Source organism: Sphaeroforma arctica (genome assembly GCF_001186125.1).
Source record: "Sphaeroforma arctica JP610 unplaced genomic scaffold supercont1.600, whole genome shotgun sequence".
Taxonomy (NCBI): Eukaryota; class Ichthyosporea; order Ichthyophonida; genus Sphaeroforma; species Sphaeroforma arctica.
Window position 1 is genome coordinate 28519 of NW_014039958.1, and position 19571 is coordinate 48089.

The 19571-nt window shown below is 44.1% G+C and overlaps 1 protein-coding gene across 2 annotated transcripts; it reads left to right on the forward strand.

The window, feature by feature from the left end:
- The first annotated feature begins 446 nt into the window (after window positions 1-446).
- Window positions 447-15731, forward strand: SARC_07503. Of its 2 annotated transcripts, none has more exons than XM_014298557.1 (25): window positions 447-596; window positions 1038-1197; window positions 1614-1749; window positions 2106-2396; window positions 2685-2843; window positions 3259-3399; window positions 3636-3762; window positions 4252-4359; window positions 5048-5159; window positions 5766-5933; window positions 6697-6903; window positions 7318-7533; window positions 8033-8263; window positions 8796-8945; window positions 9180-9304; window positions 9953-10052; window positions 10422-10650; window positions 10959-11121; window positions 11580-11668; window positions 13053-13193; window positions 13684-13818; window positions 14033-14160; window positions 14489-14584; window positions 14956-15085; window positions 15586-15731. In XM_014298557.1, the coding sequence occupies exons 2-25, from the start codon at window positions 1067-1069 to the stop codon at window positions 15700-15702; spliced, it is 3630 nt and encodes a 1209-aa protein (XP_014154032.1). In that variant the 5' UTR covers window positions 447-596; window positions 1038-1066; the 3' UTR covers window positions 15703-15731. The 2 variants fall into 2 exon arrangements, with proteins under 2 accessions (XP_014154032.1, XP_014154031.1); XM_014298556.1 differs by having other exon boundaries at window positions 3265-3399.
- The last annotated feature ends 3840 nt before the right edge of the window (window positions 15732-19571 follow it).

A 19571-nucleotide genomic window follows, 5' to 3' on the forward strand; every position in this document is an offset into this window, starting at 1 on the left:
CACACACACACACACACACACACACACTATATATATATATATATATATATATATATATATATATATATATATATGTGTGTGTGTCTGTATATATATATATATATACATATATATATATACATATATATATATCCCTATTTTAGTCGTGGTGTTGGAGAGGAACGCGTTTCGCTTTCGATACGAACACAGCTTAACACAAATGTTATTTTATTCTACTCTGGAGATGTGTTATTTCGGATTCAGAGGTGAATGCACAGGGACACATTTGGACAGTGTGCTGTCATCGACTAGTTACGAATAGATTCATTTGGTTGCTTGATGCCTGAATGCATATATGTAGGTTTCACTTTCTCACGACAAGCAGTTGTATTGTAAATGAAAGTCTGGAATGCTCGCGTAAAGCAAAGGTTCCGTAAATTATACGAAACCTCAAACACGAACGTATCCAGATGTCTACGCTGAATGCCCTGGGGGTGAGACGCGAGTGCTCAAGTTGCTCTCAGAAGATCCGGCGAACTATCCAGATGCACCACGGGAAGGTATCCGGCGAATCTTGGAGGTAGCTACCGGAGAACCGTACCCAGCAGCCGCCCCAGGTTGATTATAATTGTGCTTGTACTTTCACGCGAATGTTCCGTGTAGTGGGGGTCCCTGCGTGTCTTGCGTCCACCTCTCGCTCTAATGTATTGGTCAAACTCTGGGGTTCTACGACTTGTACGATTGTATAAAGAAGTGTTGTGGCAGTATCAGGTTGTACCTGAAGTATCGTTTGTGGCCTTCAGGGGGTGTTCGTAATTGTTTAAAGTCAGCTAGGTCGCAATCGATTTGAGTTCGATTGATGCTATTGCACAATAGGGTGGAGGTAACACTGTATCCATGACCGTACATGGTGTATCCTCAGAAGTGATTGTTGAACTTCTTGTATACACTGGAGACAGACAACAATGCAGTATTACTTAAGCGCCGCGTATGAGTGACATTTCATTTGGGAGGCGATTTCGATTCATTATGCGCTGGGGTTTTTACCAAAATTGCAGTCAAAAGCGCCCGGATTGGATCGATACGCATGGGTACAACCGTCGCCACGAATGCACTTCTCGAAAGAAAGGGCGAACCTTTCACTTTTGTAACGACTAAAGGCTTCAAGGACCTACTCCACATCGGCACGCAGTCAAGACCTAATATCTTCGACATCAGGTAAGTTTGGATTCAGATATTACAAACAACTATGTAAACGTCTCCATAAGAAAAGCAAATATATGTATTCGCGCAAACAACCACCATATGTTGACGAGTCTCCCACCTGTTGGTCGGTATCTTCGCTCGCGGCACACGGCTCCACATTTTTCTGAGTAGATTACATCCATCAGGACACAAGCTATTCTTCTATACTGAATCAAGCTTATTATGTATAATCTTACAACTTCTCTTAGAATCATCCAATCTGGGGACTATCTACTTACGGCCAGCACACACGCGCGAATACGTGCAGCGGTAATTCAGTATCCATGCATCATAAGCAGGGTGTGTCTGCCACTTTGAGTTGCTGATTTTCGCGCCACTCATTGATAGTGCGGTTTACACTTCACAATCTTTAAATTATTTCATTGCAGAGTGGAGATACCTGAGGTGCTTCACGAGAGTGTCATTGAGGTGGATGAGCGTGTAGTCCTGCAACAGAATGAGCAGGACGGCATTACGGGAGAGGAGGAGGAGGGGGTTACAGGAGATCGTCTCATCATTGAGAAGGTAACATTTATTCGTAGCTTTGTGTGCATAGAGAGTCTTTGTATAAGAATACACAAAGACAGCTTGAGTATCAATGAGATTGCATGTACATGTGCACCGTACCATATATGTGCTCATATTTGGTCCTCACGCTAAAATGAGGTGCGTAATTAAACTGTGTAGGCTGTCTTCGCTTTCAGACAATCTTGTATCAAAACAATTGCTTTCGCATACTGGACATAGACAGGTTTTTTAGCGCACCTACACAAAGTACCGAGTTCTTATCATCTCTGCTGTTTAGCGATGGGGATGTTGTATCCAACGGACATCTGTAGACTCTCATGGGAGATATCTATGGCCTACTTATTTTTGTTCAGGGATTAGACGAGACGCAAGTACGTGAGCAACTGCAGGAAGTGTACGCACGCGGCATCCGCAGCCTGGCAGTGGCCCTGATGCACTCGTATACGTTCCAGACACACGAGAAACGCATAGAAAAGATCGCCAAGGACATCGGGTTCACGCACGTGTCACTGTCGTCAACTGTGATGCCCATGGCCAAGATTGTGCCGAGAGGGTACACAGCTTGTGCGGATGCGTACCTGACCCCCTGCATCAAACGCTATGTGGAGGGCTTCTGCAGTGGATTCGAGAATGGACTTCAGGGTGTATGTTCTTATGTGCTTGTTGCTGCTGTCACCGTTCACGTTATCGAGCATTTGGCTCCGGGAAGTGGGAATTGATTTCTCAAAATGTAATGCCCATTTTCTTCATATATGCTGGGAGTTTATGTTATACCACCGCGCGAGTACATTGTCAGTTCTTCTATAGTAGTATAATCAGCGACAATCTATCTGCCTCATTTCAATTCTGTTCTTAAAATAGTTCAAGCGTTGACATACCTACACAATGGTCTCATTCTACTGTCGCTATCTTCGCATACCCTGGTACTGCAGGTGAGTGTAATGTTTATGCAGTCTGACGGTGGAATGACGGCCATGGAGGACTTCAGCGGCGCTCGCGCTATTCTAAGTGGGCCTGCAGGCGGCGTGGTTGGCTATTCTAAAGCCGCATACTACGATACGGATAAGATCGATGAAGCGCTGGAGTCAAAGGTGAGGGGAGTGTGAACTAGCTTATAACACGCATCGCATCAGATATCTGTCACTGATCAATGTAGTGCGCGAAAGTTCTATGGGTGTATAGTATTACTTCTCGTCAAGATATTGGCTTGTGCGGGGGTTCAGTGCTAGAATATATACCTTTATGTGGTTCACAGCACCATATTTGATGATACTTGCCACCACATTCGTTTGTATTTAATGCGGGTGTTTGAAAGGGCGATATACCGGTTCAATCTGCAGTATACTTGTGAGCGTTGATCGGAAACCCACTGTCATATTGTACTAATCGCATAAACGGTATGTAATTTCTGATCGAGTAACTGTATGGTTTGCTTTTGAGATCACTCATGGTGGGCTTCAGAACAGAATTCGTTTGAACTAAACCTCTCTGCCCTTACTTCCGGAGGTTCAGGCCAAAAAACCGAGACTGGATTCGCCCTCGCCTGTTATCGGATTTGACATGGGTGGCACTTCAACAGACGTTTCTCGCTTTGCAGGTAGCTTCGACCATGTATTTGAGACCATTACCGCTGGAATCTCCATCCAGGTGATTACTGCGTGCAAAGAAATAAAAGTATTTACATCACAACTTAGGAATAGTGCGATTGCCAAAGCGATTTTGTGACGCCATTATTCATCAATCAACCAAATCTGCCTTCAAAAAATTCCAGTAGCTTCTGAGCTTACTACCCCTGTCAAGTACCACCCAGCGTCGTTTCCGCTGGCCCTTTCGTTACATCTCACTTTTGGCCTTCTCTCATTCACGTGCTACGTCAACCACAGGCTCCTCAACTAGACATCAACACAGTAGCAGCTGGAGGCGGCAGTCGATTGTTCTTCCGCTCTGGCATGTTTGTGGTCGGACCTGAATCGGTGGGCGCACATCCTGGCCCTGTCTGTTATCGTAAAGGTAATGTGTGTTAGAGGCCAGTTATCGCAAACCTGTCTGTTATCGTAAAGGTAATGTGTGTTAGAGGCCTGTTATTGCAAAGATAATGGGTAATAGTGGCATGCATTCTGAAGGAGTGGGATGATAGTTCTAGTAGAACACTATATGTGACTTTGCTTAGCTAAGCAACAACTGGCAATCTAGTAGTTCATTATAGCCAGCAGAGACACTCTTGTGTTCAACACTAGGGCGGCTCGAGCCGGCCGCCTGCACTATCAAATAGAGCTAAAGTACGCACCTTTCTTCACCTGCTGCTAGCGATGGACTTCTCTATATCCTTGCATGTGCGAAGTTGAGCATCGCACACGTACGCGGCTTAGCTACGTCAGTGAATACCATCAGGTACGTTTAGGTGCATGTACTGTATATACCCGTGAGCCGGGTTGGGCACAACACAACACTAAGCAAATGTCCTCATCTTTTGAATCCTGATTTGTTTAAACTGAATAGGAGGGCCTTTGGCAGTGACAGATGCCAATCTACTGCTTGGTCGTATAAGAGCGGACCAATTCCCATCCATCTTTGGGCCGAACGAAGATCTACCCCTGGATGTCGAAGGTACGAACTTCCCTTATGCTGTAGTCGAGATTACATTCTAAGTTTGATACCGGGTGTACAGAGCTTCCATTATTATCAGTCGAAAGCACCTTGCCCATTTGTCTTTGTCTGTTTGTTGGCTCACTCTTGCTTGTTATGAGTCTCTACTTAGTCCGAATGTAGGGCACTTCTTCATATCCATGCTACTTCGCACATGTTGAATTATATCCGAAGGCCATACTAGTTCTTTGCAATTCTTATCGAAATATGCTATGTTGCTTTCACAGATTATTTTCTTTATATTATAGCATTTGTTTGCTTTAGTCCGGTTCTCCGTTAGATCGCTTCCGATTATCGTATACGTGTTCATATGTGTCAATGGTGCAAACCAAATGTTATCAAGTCAAGGAATCTCGCACTGAAAGTTGTCGCACCTGCGCGGCTGAATCACTATATGGTGTTGTATTGATTCTTTGGTGCCAACTTTATTGGTCGCACTTAGTGGGTCCTCTGTTATCAAAACCACATGTGCCGTTGTAGGCACGAATAATTTCTGCAGTAGTGAACCAGGCCCCTATGTTGTACCAGAGTTGGCAGAGTACAAAGTTATGCATACTGAAGGTATACCCTGAATAATCTGGTACTGTATCCTACAACTATGGTCATCAGCGCCTTTCTAAATACATCAGACACACCACACCCGTTGCAGGTACTCGCGCGGCCTTTACCGCTTTCACGTCTGAGATCAATTCATTCAATAAGGAACACTATGCGGGCGAAGGGACGTACACTCATCTGAGCCCACAGGACGTCGCGCTCGGGTATGGTTGTCGTATGTATGTGTCGTTGCTAATAAAAATGTGAACTTGCATTTTTCTTTCGTGGCCTGTACGCTCGTGTATGTATTTGTTTGTGCGCCAGAGTATTGTCACTGGAGACGGAGAACCCAACGTGGTGAATTGGATTAAATACGATTGGATAAAATTGGATTGTGCGATAAAAGAAATGAAAAGCTTTACTTATGTAAACATCGGGTGATGCATGGTTTTACATCCAATTCTTGAGACTGAACGACCGAGTGACTGTACTTCTCAAACCGGTTACCGGTCTGCGCCCAAGAGACCAGCTGAGTTCCAAATCACTTGTACGTCTGTGCCGCCCTCGTGTACCACTAAAAGGGTCATATAGTCACAGCATAGTTACTTCTAGGAAACTCGAGGCATTCGCATCGGAAAAGGTTTGGGGAAAAATGAGAAAGGACATGACCAACATACCAAATACAGTTCTTCGCGCGTGAGATATCATCAATCATGTCCATATCTACACGTTCCAGAGCGGAGTGTACCGCACCCGGCAATCACACACACTATTCCCAGACCCAGATTGTTGATTCTTCCACCATTTATATCGCTTCGTTGTAACAACAGCTTCATCAAAGTGGCAAACGAGGCTATGTGTCGGCCAATTCGGGCGCTCACTCAAGCGAGAGGCCATGACACAACAACGCACGTGCTCGCTTGTTTTGGCGGCGCTGGCGGTCAACACGCGTGCGCTGTGGCAAGGAATCTCGGGATGGGACGCATCAAAATTCATAAGTAAGGAGTCAATTTGTCTTAACTTAGATGTGTATTGACAGAAATGAAACTACACATATGCGGCTATACGCGCTTATCTTTGCTGACGGACAATGGTCGTGTGCGTGCGTATGTGCTTTGCGTTTTTGAATGTCTGATTAAAGTTCTGATTAGTGAAGAGTCAATACATCGTGGCTGTGTCTACTTGCGTTGCAACATTGTGTGTGCTATTGAAAATTAAGTAAAGGAGGCGTTGTGGTTTTGTGCGAGTTGATATACTAAATGTAAAAAAGGGAATATGAATCTGGAGATCCAAATAGGATTACTGTGCGTTAGAGTGGAGCTCAGTTGTGCATGTCTGCACTCTTGAAGAACAGCGTTGCTCGTTCCACTCCTACGTTTGCTGTCTATTGTAGACCCGTGGCAATCACAAAGATGAATACCATACGCAATGACCATACTCGTAAGATTGTACACATTTGCGTACGCTCAATATACACAGATCTATTCTCCCCACATGTGGGCAAGTTTTAACTTGACATATGCTTACCTTTAGAGGACTGTTATTTTATAACCCTCCGTCAGAAAAGCTTTATGCCAGAAAATCAAACATAGTGGCCGGTTAACTACAGATAGTAATCGTACATGCATAATTACATAGTTCGTATGAATGTATATAGTTGATTTGATCACCTTCGAATACCATGTGGACTACGGCTGGCTTGCTTGCTGAACACTCACTACGTCTGTCATCGCATATTAAACCTTCCATCCACATGTGCAGATATGCTGGTATTCTATCAGCTTACGGTTTGTCGCTCGCAGATGTGGTTGAGGAGGCACAGGAACCCGTGTCGTGCGTGTACGGTGAAGATACGTATTCGTCGTTAAGAGACAGAATGCAGCGCTTGTGCACAGAAGCGTCGGGTGTACTGACTGCGAAGGGTTTCAGCGAGGACGATATATCGCTCAGATTGTTTCTGCATATGCGGTATGTGCATCCGGTGGTTCAATCGGTATTAATTGATTTGACAATATCCATGTATAGTGGTTTGTGAAATTATTCCCAGCTCACTCACTTTAGTCACACTCTCCTGGGCGAGGTGTATATGTTTGTGCTTGAATTTTCTTGAATGCGGATTTCTTGTTTCACTGGAGGATCCAATCGTTTCATCAGCACAGTCAACCGCTAGAAATCAGTTGAAGTGGATGGGATGGCAGACTGCGATAGTAATTCAACAACCTTTCGCGTGGTACATACTACCTTATCACGAATAGCAAACTTCTCCCGGCTTGATGCAGCAGTATCACCATAGCAACACTGTCGGCTAAGTTGCATACGTACAGAGCGTGGTGCTTTCAGTATTTAACGATATCCACATTCTTTGTCTCCACATCTTTGTAGCTATGAGAAGACCGATTGTGCTTTAATGGTCGAAAGTCCCGAACTGGTAGATGTAGGCCTCAGGACGAACTGGGATGAGATTGCAATGGGCGGATTTGCGACTGCATTCTTGAGAGAGTACAAGCAGGAATTCGGATTTGTTATTGGTGCCAGGCCGATATTGATCGACAATGTACGCGTGCGAGCATCGGCAAGTGTAAAGACCCATGAGCGAAGGTAAGATGATATAGTACTGGAGCAGGATAAATTCATGCCTTACGCGAGAATAGGCCACAGTGTTATGTATTAAACAGTGCTATGCACCATTGAATAGGTTTAGGTACTTCCCTTAGCATACTGGATGGTGATCGCCGGTCAACAAAAGCTTTGTCTTCTAAGAACTGATTGATGTGAAGCAGAAAGCACTAGCTGTGATAAAAGTGACTATTCCAAGACAGTCAATAACTAGTACATTCAACGGCTTTATTAGTATCACGAATGGTGCGAGAAAAACGGTTCTAGCCTGCTGTGTATTGTTCGCACGAAATGGAGTATCCTTTTCTCCAGTGTGGGTCCTAAATTATCATCCTAGAGTAAATCGGTTCGTTTGCTGGCTCTAGGAATATTTGATCTTTACCTGCGGGGGTTTACATGTACATGTGATTCTACCTACCGGCTCCCACGTACTTTCCCTCACTCGCACACACTCGCCATACTTATCCATACAAACACCCAGTACATTGGCAGCCAATAACCAGTCACCTCCCGACCGAGATTCCCAGCCACATGTGGAGTGCTACTTCGAAGGTGGGGCGCGCAGCACCGCTTTGTACAAACTTTCTGAATTGCCACCGAATGCTGTAGTGGAGGGCCCAGCCATCATTCTCGATCAACTGTCCACTCTCTTAGTGGAACCTCACTGTACGGCTTACATCACCGACAAGGGCAACACGGAGATCAAGCTGGGGTGTGTAAAAACGTTTTGGATTCGTATTCAGCTTAAGATTGGTATTTAGCTTAAGATTAATATTGGTTTTTAGCTGAAGATTTAGATTCGTATTTAGCTTAAGATTTAGATTCGTATTTAGCTTAAGATTTAGATTCGTATTTAGCTTAAGATATAGATTCGTATTTAGCTTAAGATTTAGATTCGTATTTAGCTCGAGATTTAGATTCGATTTTAGCTTATGATTTGGTTTTGTATATAGCTTGAGGATTAGAATCCTAAAGCGCATTAGGTCGAGGAAGTTTTTTGTCAAGTTAATTTAGCACTCATCTTGTTCTGAGACCCGATTGCTACATAACGGAAATGTTTAATTGACGACCAGGCGATGGAACAACTTCATTGTGCGAATGAATCAGAAAATTGAGTGTTTTGAAACATACTGCCCTCCTGCCCTCCGATCTATGGCTATTGACAACCTTGAAAATTCATTTTGAAGTTTATACTGGCATTCTATGATTTGTCGTATTAATTGTGTTTTTCTCAATATCTGCAGGGACCGAGGGGACATAGCAAAGAGTCGGAACGACGGGTCAAAGGTAGACCCAATCATGCTGGGTGTATTCTCGCACAGATTCATGAGCATAGCTGAACAGATGGGAAGGGTGCTACAACGTACCTCTATCTCCACTAACATCAAAGAAAGGTATGCTTGGTCGTGCGTCGTAACTAGAAGACTGTACCTCCTATCCTATTTATAGTATTCGTCCGCTGACGTACTTACGCATTGCACAGGTTGACGAACCGAGGCATGTATTGGGCGCGATTGCTGCCCAAATTACTGTCTATCCGTTGCCAATCTGTCGCTAACGAGCTTAATCCAAAATATGAGCATCCCTCAAGTATTCACCCCACTATCCCCTCCTCTGCAACTCATCAGATTGGACTTCTCGTGCGCTCTGTTCAGCCCTGACGGTGGGTTGGTAGCAAACGCACCGCATATTCCGGTACATTTGGGATCTATGCAGGCAGCGATCCAGTACCAAATACAGCAACGTGCAGCAGGTGTGTTTAAATGGGTTTCTGCGAGACATTGATCTTCACCACAAGTGTATGTCACTTTTCTGTTTCTCAGTTTATCTGCCTATATTTGCTACGTATTGGATCAATCTTTCTATTGTTCTCAGTGCCTGAAAGTTCAATTAAATCTCTATGCTTCTTTGCGCTGTCACACAGTACGTCAAAAGCATAGACATCTACAGCATGATGACTCGTCCTAGACAGCATCATTTGATAGAATGTCAGTTGTAAAGAGCTCAGAAGAATGAGCACTCATTGGTGATCTTGTAGTATCATTACTCATTGATGATCTTGTAGTCTAATTTCAGTTTGTGTGTGCTGTCAATTGTAAGGCGGTTGGTTTTTCTGCCCGTGCATTCTGAATTAAAGAAACAGCATATCGAGTAGTTGCCAGTCGGGATTGAAACACGTACACAACACTAATCCCACGAGGCTTTTGCCATAATCTCAATCGCTGGTAAACAAATTGTCAACAACATATTGACAGAAGTATATTGAGGAGCACTCAATAACTTTAGCCTTTAGCAGGACTACATAAACTATACTTAGTTCTCCCACCGGGGAACCTCGCCTTTCGCAGGACTAATCAAAATATACTTAATTTTCTTACCATGATGTGGATGTCACCGTTAGAAATGAGGCCTGGGGATGTGCTCGTCACAAACCATCCTGCCGCCGGTGGTAGTCATTTGCCGGACATCACTGTGATAACACCGATATTCGAGAAAGACGGGTGAGTTGTATGCATGTGACGTAGTTAATTGCCTACGATAACAATGACTAACCCCTATTCGGAAAAACTATATGTATGTGTGGAAGTCTCATATGGATCTCAATCGCGCTCGTATTCGTTTTTTGGCGCTCCTCATACTTTTCCTACCTGTGTATCACGCCATTGTATACACAAGCTTCCGACATTCGTCGAGGCATGTCTTCTCATCACCTCCATCACATATATATCCAGCACTCAACAGTAATCTGATGTAGTTGGCTTACCATTCTCAATCTCGCAATGACGTTTGAGTAGACTGACATTGGCTTCGAAGTAACTTCGCACAGTGCAAGACTAACTCCTGTACACCAATGCATTTCGCAAACGCAGCAACTCGATCGTTTTCTTTGTCGCATCCCGAGGCCATCACTCGGATATAGGTGGCATTACACCCGGGTCAATGCCACCGCACAGCCGGACTATTGAGGATGAGGGGGTGGCTATTAAATCCTACTTCTTAGTCCGTGAGTACGTGTTCCAGGAGGAAGGAATCACTCAACTGTTGACAGACGCCAAGACTCGCAATCTGAGCGACAATTTGTCGGATCTTCAAGCTCAGGTATACACAGCACAACACAACACCACTAATTGTCATGTGTCAATACAGATATGGGTTGTATCTGGACCGCACATTAGCGGAAAGGTCTGCAGGAGTGTTGGACAAGATGTGATGGTGTTAACCTTAAAAGTTAAATGCGTCTTTGTCTGGAGCATGCACTCGTGTACGTACAAGTTTCAATGTCTGCGGTACGTTGGCTCGCGTGCCGTCTGTTCGGAGAGTAGTATGTGCTGCGATATACTCGAGGAAATCTTCTGCATGTGGGATACGGTGCTCACATTGTAGATTTACCTACACCCCGTATGAAGGTTGCTGCCAATAATCAAGGGATCAGCCTAGTCCAGGAGCTGATGCAGGAGTACGGGCGTGCGTACGTGCATGCGTACATGTACCACATCCAGAAACACGCCGCAGAAGCTGTCCGGGAGATGCTCAAACAGGTGGGGCGACGACTGGCAAAGGACGGCCAAGGTATGGATCACCAGGTTTTGTTTTAGGACTGCAGCAGTACTTTGCCTTCCTATTTCACAAGTATCAGACTTTCAATAGAAGCGCAGCCACAGTTGGATTGTTTACAATTGTTCAGTGTATCATCGCTGTGCTGCGGGGTCTAGTAGTGTGTGATTGTTAATGGTGCTCGTTCTTTCGGTGATTGTTTGATCGCATGTACATACTCAACTCACATCTATTGTGAGGAATCCACCTTCTGTGTTAACCTTTGATTAAACCTACCGCATGCACTGGCATTTTATGTATATCTATGTTTCCTTTCAGCCAAGCTCCGTGGCAGTACAGTTTTTCAGTTACTGGCGATACGCTGCATACACTCTGTTTCTCGCTCAAATTTAGCAGATGCATCTCTCTGTGTCTTTGCAAATGTCTATCATCTTAATCTGCACTGAACGTTCTGCGTCTCATCCGACTGACAGAATCTGTAAGCTTCAGTGCGGAGGACTTCATGGATGACGGATCGCGCATAAATCTCGCAGTGAGTATCAATACGACCGACGGAACGGCTGTAAGTTTTACTAGCGCTATATATCACACGCACTGATGACCAAAATTCATCTCATGGACCATCCATGTGTCGGGTTTCTTCTTAGTTGGCGTGTTTAGTTATGTTTCTTGTGCACCTGGGAAAGTGCTTCATGTCGTGGTCCATCCATGTGTTGGGTTTCTTCTTAGTTTGTGTGTTCATAGTTATGTTTATGGTGCACCTGGGAAAGTGCTTCATCTCGTGGACCATCCATATATTGTGTTTCTTTAGTTTGTGTGTTCATAGTTATGTTTATGGTGCACCTGGGAAAGTGCTCCATCTCGTGGACCATCCATGTGTTGGGGTTCTTCTTAGTTTGTGTGTTCATAGTTATGTTTATGGTGCACCTGGGAAAGTGCTTCATCTCGTGGTCCATCCATGTATTGGGTTTCTTCTTAGTTTATGTGTCCGTAGTTTATGTTTATGGTGCACCTGGGAAAGTGCTTCATCTCGTGGACCATCCATGTATTGGGTTTCTTAGTTTATGTGTCCGTAGTTTATGTTTATGGTGCACCTGGGAAAGTGCTTCTTCTCATGGACCATCCGTGTGTTGGGTTTCTTCTTAGTTGTGTGTTCGTAGTTATGTTTATGGTGCACCTGGGAATGCACAAAAAGTCGAGGCTAAAGATTGTTTTATATCTATTTATCATGCCCTTCGACAAACGTAACTTACTGTTGTTGTCCACTCATCGGTTGTGGTTGTGATTTAGTGGTGGATCTATTGATATCGTATGCTGCACTGCGGAGTGCGAAGCTGAGGCGAGGCTGTCGCCTTTTCTATCCCTATTCCATATCAGGAATTTTGGGAATCCGATATTTATGTGACTGTCCTCGTGCGTGTTTTTTCATGGTGTGTGTTATCATTCCAGGAATATATATATATATATAAGCTATTATTATTCATACGTCGCACCGTCTGCTTGCATCTATTTTTTGTCAACCTGCAAACGCTGATCGTCACTTTGCGAAACGGCAGTAGTACACTAGATATGGTATTTCCTGAGATGAGATGAATGATTCTCGCTCTCCCATTGGTTCGTTACCTCATATCTAATCCTCATCATAACCGACTCACGGTTTGATGATAGTTGAATCTTTGATCTCGGAGTTTACCACCGAAGTTGACCAGGACCGATACGGTTGAGATACGAGAGACCTCTATTGGCCGATTTTATTTTATCATTGTCATATCAACACCGCGTTCCCACGTTATTTTATTTTAATTGACTTACCGAGTATCGGGAACACTATTACGCCTAAATCTATATTCAATATATTCGCCGAGACGCAGACTGCCGGCGGTGTCTCCTCCCTTTTATCGGGAAATCGAGTTCTCACCTTTGCTATATCAACACCGCAATCACAGGTATTCGACTTCAATGGAACTACCGAGCAAGTCTACGGCAACCTCAACGCACCGAAATCTATAGTGTACTCGGCGGTTATATACTGCCTACGATGTTTGATCCGCGAGGATGTGCCTTTGAACCAGGGCTGTTTAGACCCGGTACGTATCTGAGGCGTTATCGATGCTCTTGATATGGCTAGCCATCACGAGCTTAGGTCTGGTGCTTTCTGAGCGAGAGTGCACTGCAGTTCATCTCGTGGACAGCAAAGGGCAAAGCAGCTACGAGAAACCCCGTCGGAATAGTACTGGCGACTGTCTCGCGCTCATCTAATGTCTGTTGTGTTTAGTTCAGTTACATACTCATGCTTTCGTACTCGCGGATTGCAAGTGTCTTTGACCATACCAGTGCGGAGTGTCTTATATTGAGAATGCACCCCACGTAAAACATATATGCCCAGGTTCGTTCGCGCTCTTTGGAATATTCATATACATAGTATGTGTGGCAGAATTTGCATATGTATAAAACAGCCTTTCTCAAGTAGAAGTGATCATACCCGAAGTTAATCCACTCGGTCCATATCCCAATGCATAACATTAGTGATACAGTTCACGACTTACCGTGCATACTTCAAAAAAATGTATTATTCAGGTAGAAGTGATTGTACCAGACAACAGTCTGCTTTCCCCATCACCCCATGCTGCCGTGGTAGGTGGCAACGTGCTCACATCTCAACGAGTGGTAGACACCATCTTCCGCGCATTCGGAGCGGTTTCAGCATCACAGGTACAAGCGCTGAGTGTGTGAGAGCAAGTGGTGAGTATTAGAGTGTATATGGACTACCTGAAACATGGTGATGCATGCAGTACTGGACGTATTTTCTTGTTAGTGCATTTCCAGGTTATTTCTACGATCTACATTCTCAGTGCATTGATGGGACCTTGCCTGTTTTTTCTGTGTATATTCGCTCAATCAAATCCACTGCCCGTCGTTTTCACAGGGATGCATGAATAATCTGACTTTGGGCGACGACATATTCGGCTATTATGAAACTATATCCGGTGGCTCCGGGGCTGGTCCCGGGTGGCATGGCCGAAGTGGTGTACATACCCACATGACCAACACAAGGTATGCCTGTGAGCACTGATCAAGGTGTCAGTGGTGATGGGAAACAATCCAATGCTGGTGAGAGACGAGAATAGTGCAACCTCCTGTCAGATTGCTTGCCTTGCACTCGCACATGTGTGATAGGTGGTCTACACTCATACATCTTATAAAAGTGTATATCTATTCTTTTGGCCATGGTGTGAGTCAGATTGCTTGCCTTGCATCCGCACATGCGTTATAGGTGGTCTACACTTGTACATCTTATAAATTGTGTATCTAGTCTTCTGACACATGGTATGAGTCAGATTGCTTCTCTGACTTCCAAACGCTACTTCCCACAACTGAACAGAATCACCGACCCCGAGATTCTCGAACAGCGCTATCCAATGATACTTCGTCAATTCAGTTTACGGGCGAACTCCGGGGGCGCCGGCCGCTTCCGTGGGTACGCTTATTGTTAGATTTACAGAGCTAAACTGCTTTGAACCGAGAAGGCGACTGGATGTGTCGCACTCATGTTGTACTAGACACTTGCCAGGCTAATCTTCTACCCCAGTATCGTATCGAAATAGTGTACCAGCGCAAGACCTCTGTGCTTTACGGTGATTTCGTTTGCCTAGGTGTGCTGATATACAGGTGTTGAAAACACTCGTTTACTAAAACGTAATGTCACGTGGGTATAAATTTCAAGTTCGACAATTCCTCGCCTATTGGACCTCGCTCTCGCAATCTGTGCAATACTATACGTGATTTGGCCTGTAGACATAACATTTGTAATTGAAATCTGACCAGTCCTTTTTTTCTCTCTCGCAACAGTGGCGATGGTGTAATACGAGAGATTGAGTTCCGCCGTAAGCTGACGGTATCGTTATTGACTGAGCGTCGCGTAACTCAGCCGTACGGACTGGACGGGGGACAGCCCGGTGCGCGGGGGCACAATTTGCTGGTATGAATTTGGTTGGCATAGAACCGGGAAGCTTGATATAAAACGAATTCACTGTGGGGGTCTGTTTGCACAGTTGTATGTGCAGGCATATATCAGGACTGCGTTTAGAAAGTCAATCCAGTTTAATTCGTTTTATGTTGGATAAAGTGGATCCAGTCCTTATCATACACATTGTTTCTGTTTCAAAGGTCATTGTAGTTGATCTTCTTGGGTACTAAGTACCTTATTTGTCCCGGGCTATGTGTTTGGTAGTCTTGTCCTGGAGGAGTATATGTATAGTAACTCAAAATAATCGTGAACATACACGGTCAGTCGTGAGTCTAGATTACGCACGATGCGTGTTGCTTGTTACCCAATGGGTGATGCGCAAGTGCGCAGTACCCTGCGAATTCGCCAAGTAGTGCAAAGAACTTTAGTACGCATTCTATCTTTGGACGAAATATATACAGCCAATTGATATCTTTATATATTGAAGTACAATGTTTGCTCTCCTGGCGCAGATACAACGTAATGGTAATCGAATGAACATGGGGGGTAAGAATTCATTCTCTGTATGCACTGGCGATCGACTACGAATTGAGAGTCCTGGCGGCGGGGGCTTCGGAACTAAGAAGTAGAGCTCGCACAACTCTAATAAATGGTACCAAAATGATTTCTGGCATGCTTGTATAGCCGCGTATACTTTATACATCTTTTTTTTTGCATGTATCGTGACAGTTGGAATATCGGCTGAGTACAGAAATTACCCCACGGATCGGTGCGCATTTAACGATGTTCGCTGATCATCGTCTGATATGCTACATCAATATATATCAACTGTTTGAATGCCTGATAGTCTTAGTATCAATCTATAGCCTGGATTGGAGCCATTCCACGGACGAATATTTCATATTTACGTGATTCCTATGAATTCTGCATGTTGAGCCTAAATCACGGCGGATACTGAACTACACTTATTTCTGCACGCGACGAGAAATCAATCAAACACTTTCGATGAAAATTTTGACACCAGTGGGTAGCGTCTAGACTCCGCATTCAATCTCTCTGTGAATATACATACTGATTCTACAAATATTTTGATTAACCTATTTTTTCTTGTTTTGCGGCTGCATTAGCTATTGATCATAAGTGTGGGTAGCAGGTGTGAACTGCATCAAGTTTTATTAATTCAGCTGTAGTTAGTGTAGTACATTCCAGGAGGTATATGCGTATTAAGTTCGCCATAAGCATGCTGAGTAATTGAAATAACATATGACAATATACACTTGTCCTAGGCAAAGCCCAAATTTTGAAAATCTATTTCGGATAGACCCTCCATTGTGTCTCGATTCAAGTTTAGCATATTTGGCAGAGTTTATTTGAAGTAGACTACACACTATGGTTTACTTTATGAGATTGGCTTCATGACTAACCTCTAGGGGTTCAAGCAGGCTACTTCAGTAGGGGCATAGATAATCCATGGTAAACACAACTGCTACTCTAATAGAGGCGTTAATACACATGATTACGACTATTGTATAGGCCAAAGCTAAAGATACTATAATTTCACTTCTGTCAGACTAGTGCAGGCCTGCAGGGCCAGGTCGGTATTGGGTCCGAAATAGATGTCGAGGCCAGTCAGGTCCATCACAACATGTGATTCTATCGCGTCATTACACTTTCTATACTGCTTTTTTTTTTTGAAAAATAAACTCACATTCTTGTACTTAAAATACGCAAACTAAAGGGCATAGCCTTCTTCATGAAACAACAGTGTTCATTTAAAAATATATTGATGCATTTATGTAAAATACCGAATACCGATATTTATATCCTCTCTGGACAAAAAGATAATAAGTGTAATCTTGATCGACTCAAAACACAATGTAACGGTGAACCTAGTTTTATTTCCTTGATAGTTGAATAAACGTCTACCTTAGCAGAATGAACTTCTTGAATGAACTAAACCACGTATTTATACTATCTCCGAAGGATTCCCTTGTGAATCCTGCCGCCAATCAAATCGTGTGTATCTACTCAATTTCGAGCCTACAAGTCCATTCAACATATATCGTCATCTGCCAACCTCCAGCTCATATTATAAAGCACTAATCATACACCAACCTCCTCATCTTTCGAGCCTGCGCGGCCGTTCGCCAACAAACCGCACAATACAACTTAGAACTTTTCAAACTTATTAGTTTTCATACTTATAAGTTATCGCCTACACTTAGAAGTTCTCGCACTCTTATTAACGCCCAGGAACATTAACGAACAGTTCGGTACTTACAACACCAACATTATTTTAAATCGGAGGTAAACATGGTTGACATTACACCTCCCCAATGAACAAGACATTAGTGTCGAGTTCATTCATTCATCCATTTACTCAACTGCTCCTTCCGCAAAATCGGATCCCTCGCAATCTGGAAAAACATCTGCAACTTGTTCATAGCTAAATCTAAAGTATCTTCTACCACGCCCTTACTCTCACCTCGCTTTGCCGCATCGACTATCGTATCAACATATATACTAAAAGCTGAATTCATGGCATACAACCAAGTCCACCCTATCTTTGTTGATCGCATTACTGCCACCATTTCATCAAGTTCTGTAACACTAGCTGCCCCTTCACCAGTATAATTGTAGAGCCAGATCAAACAAGCTTCCCTCCTACGCATTCTAATACTGGCCTCATGCTTCGGATCCTCTAACCTCACCTTAAGCTGATCCACATGCATTGACTTAACCTTCCCATTAATTCTGACCTTGTACATCCCTTGTAAGTGTTCCCTCATATCAATCGTGCCTCTCACTAAATAAGCTTTCGCCATCTTACTATCCTTCGACCTACCAGTATACCAAACCAACTGCCCCGGCTGCCAATCTGGTGCCTCTTTTCTATTCTTGCCTGCCGCCTTTACCTGCGCCTCCTTCGCTACTTCATCTTTAATGGCCACCGATCTATCCCGCACAGCAGCTTCACTCAGAAGCTCAGAACCTATCACCTCTAACAGCTTCGCCTGAATTACTCTACCAACCTGCCCCGTATAATGCCGGCCCGTAACATGATAATATGGGCTGATACCCGTGGCCGAATTCACTGTCGCATTGTACGCTAACATAACTGAATATATATATGCTTGCCATAAGGTTTCCTCCCCAACCGGCAAGCTCTTAGCAAGCCAATCCACAATCGTACGCAAGATCCTCTCTGCCCTACCATTGCCCTGATGCCTATTTACTGATACGTAATGGCATTATGTACCTCTCTCTGCCCAGAAACTTTTCATATCTGCTGAAGTGAACGGACCACCCTCATCCATCACTACCTTCTTAGACGTACCCCAAGGCAACACTTGTTGCTGAACAAATTCTAATACCCCTTTAGTATTGTTCTTTTCCAACGTGTATGGCCGACACCACACCATCCTCGAAAAATGATCTATGGCCACTACTAAACCTTCGAAACCGTGAACTGTCCTTGGCAAGGTCAAATGATCCATGCCTATACACACTGTAACCCCTTTCGGCCTCTCAGGCTGCATTAACAACCCTGTAGTCCCACGAAGCCCCTCAACTTGTTGACACGCAACACAACTCTTCAAAACCTTCACAACCTGCGAACGTAACACTTCCTCTCCATACTTCACCTTCAGGAACTACCATATCCTATCTACCCCAGTATGCGCTAAAGTCTGATGCACCAGCGTAATAACGTACTCTTGCAAAGGCTGAACAAGCTCTGACCATACATATAGACCAATACACTTAAGCTGTTCGCTGGCCAATACATCCGGATCCCACATCTTAGTAATACCTCTCTCCATCACTGCAGTAACCTGCTGATGCAATAAACCCACACGAACCTTGAAGTCGGCATTGACCTTGTCATCAAGACTCTCCTCTAACACTCGCAGCTTTTCTTTAACCATCGCCAGCCGGACCTCTTGTCTTCCACACTCTTGCAGACCTTATCAAATGACAAATCCACACCTTCATCAATCTCTGGCAGACCCATTTTTGCACATGCAGCGAACTTAACACCATCTACCGACACAGGCACCATAATAGCATCAAACCACCACGGCATACGACTAAGTCCATCCGCAACTTTGTTCTTTGGCCCTTCCAGGTACCGTAGATCCATATCAAACGATCGTACATACATAACATTCCTGTTCCGTCTCTTACCCACTGGGTCCGACGTGAACTCTACCTGCTGAACCACACCAATCAAAGGCTGGTGATTCATCTCTATTATAAGCACCTCGTACGATCTCCTAATCAAACCCGCGAACTTCAAAAACCCATATGCTAGCGCTATCAATTCTCTATCTGTCGGAGACAAATTAGCATGGAAATCTATCTTGGAACTCAAAAAGCCCACAGGAAGCCATTCTTCATCTCTTCTCATGTAAGATTCGGTCTAATAAAGGCGATACCAATGCCTTAGAATAAATAAACGCGTAGGTATATTCTATATATCGTGTAAATATCGATATAA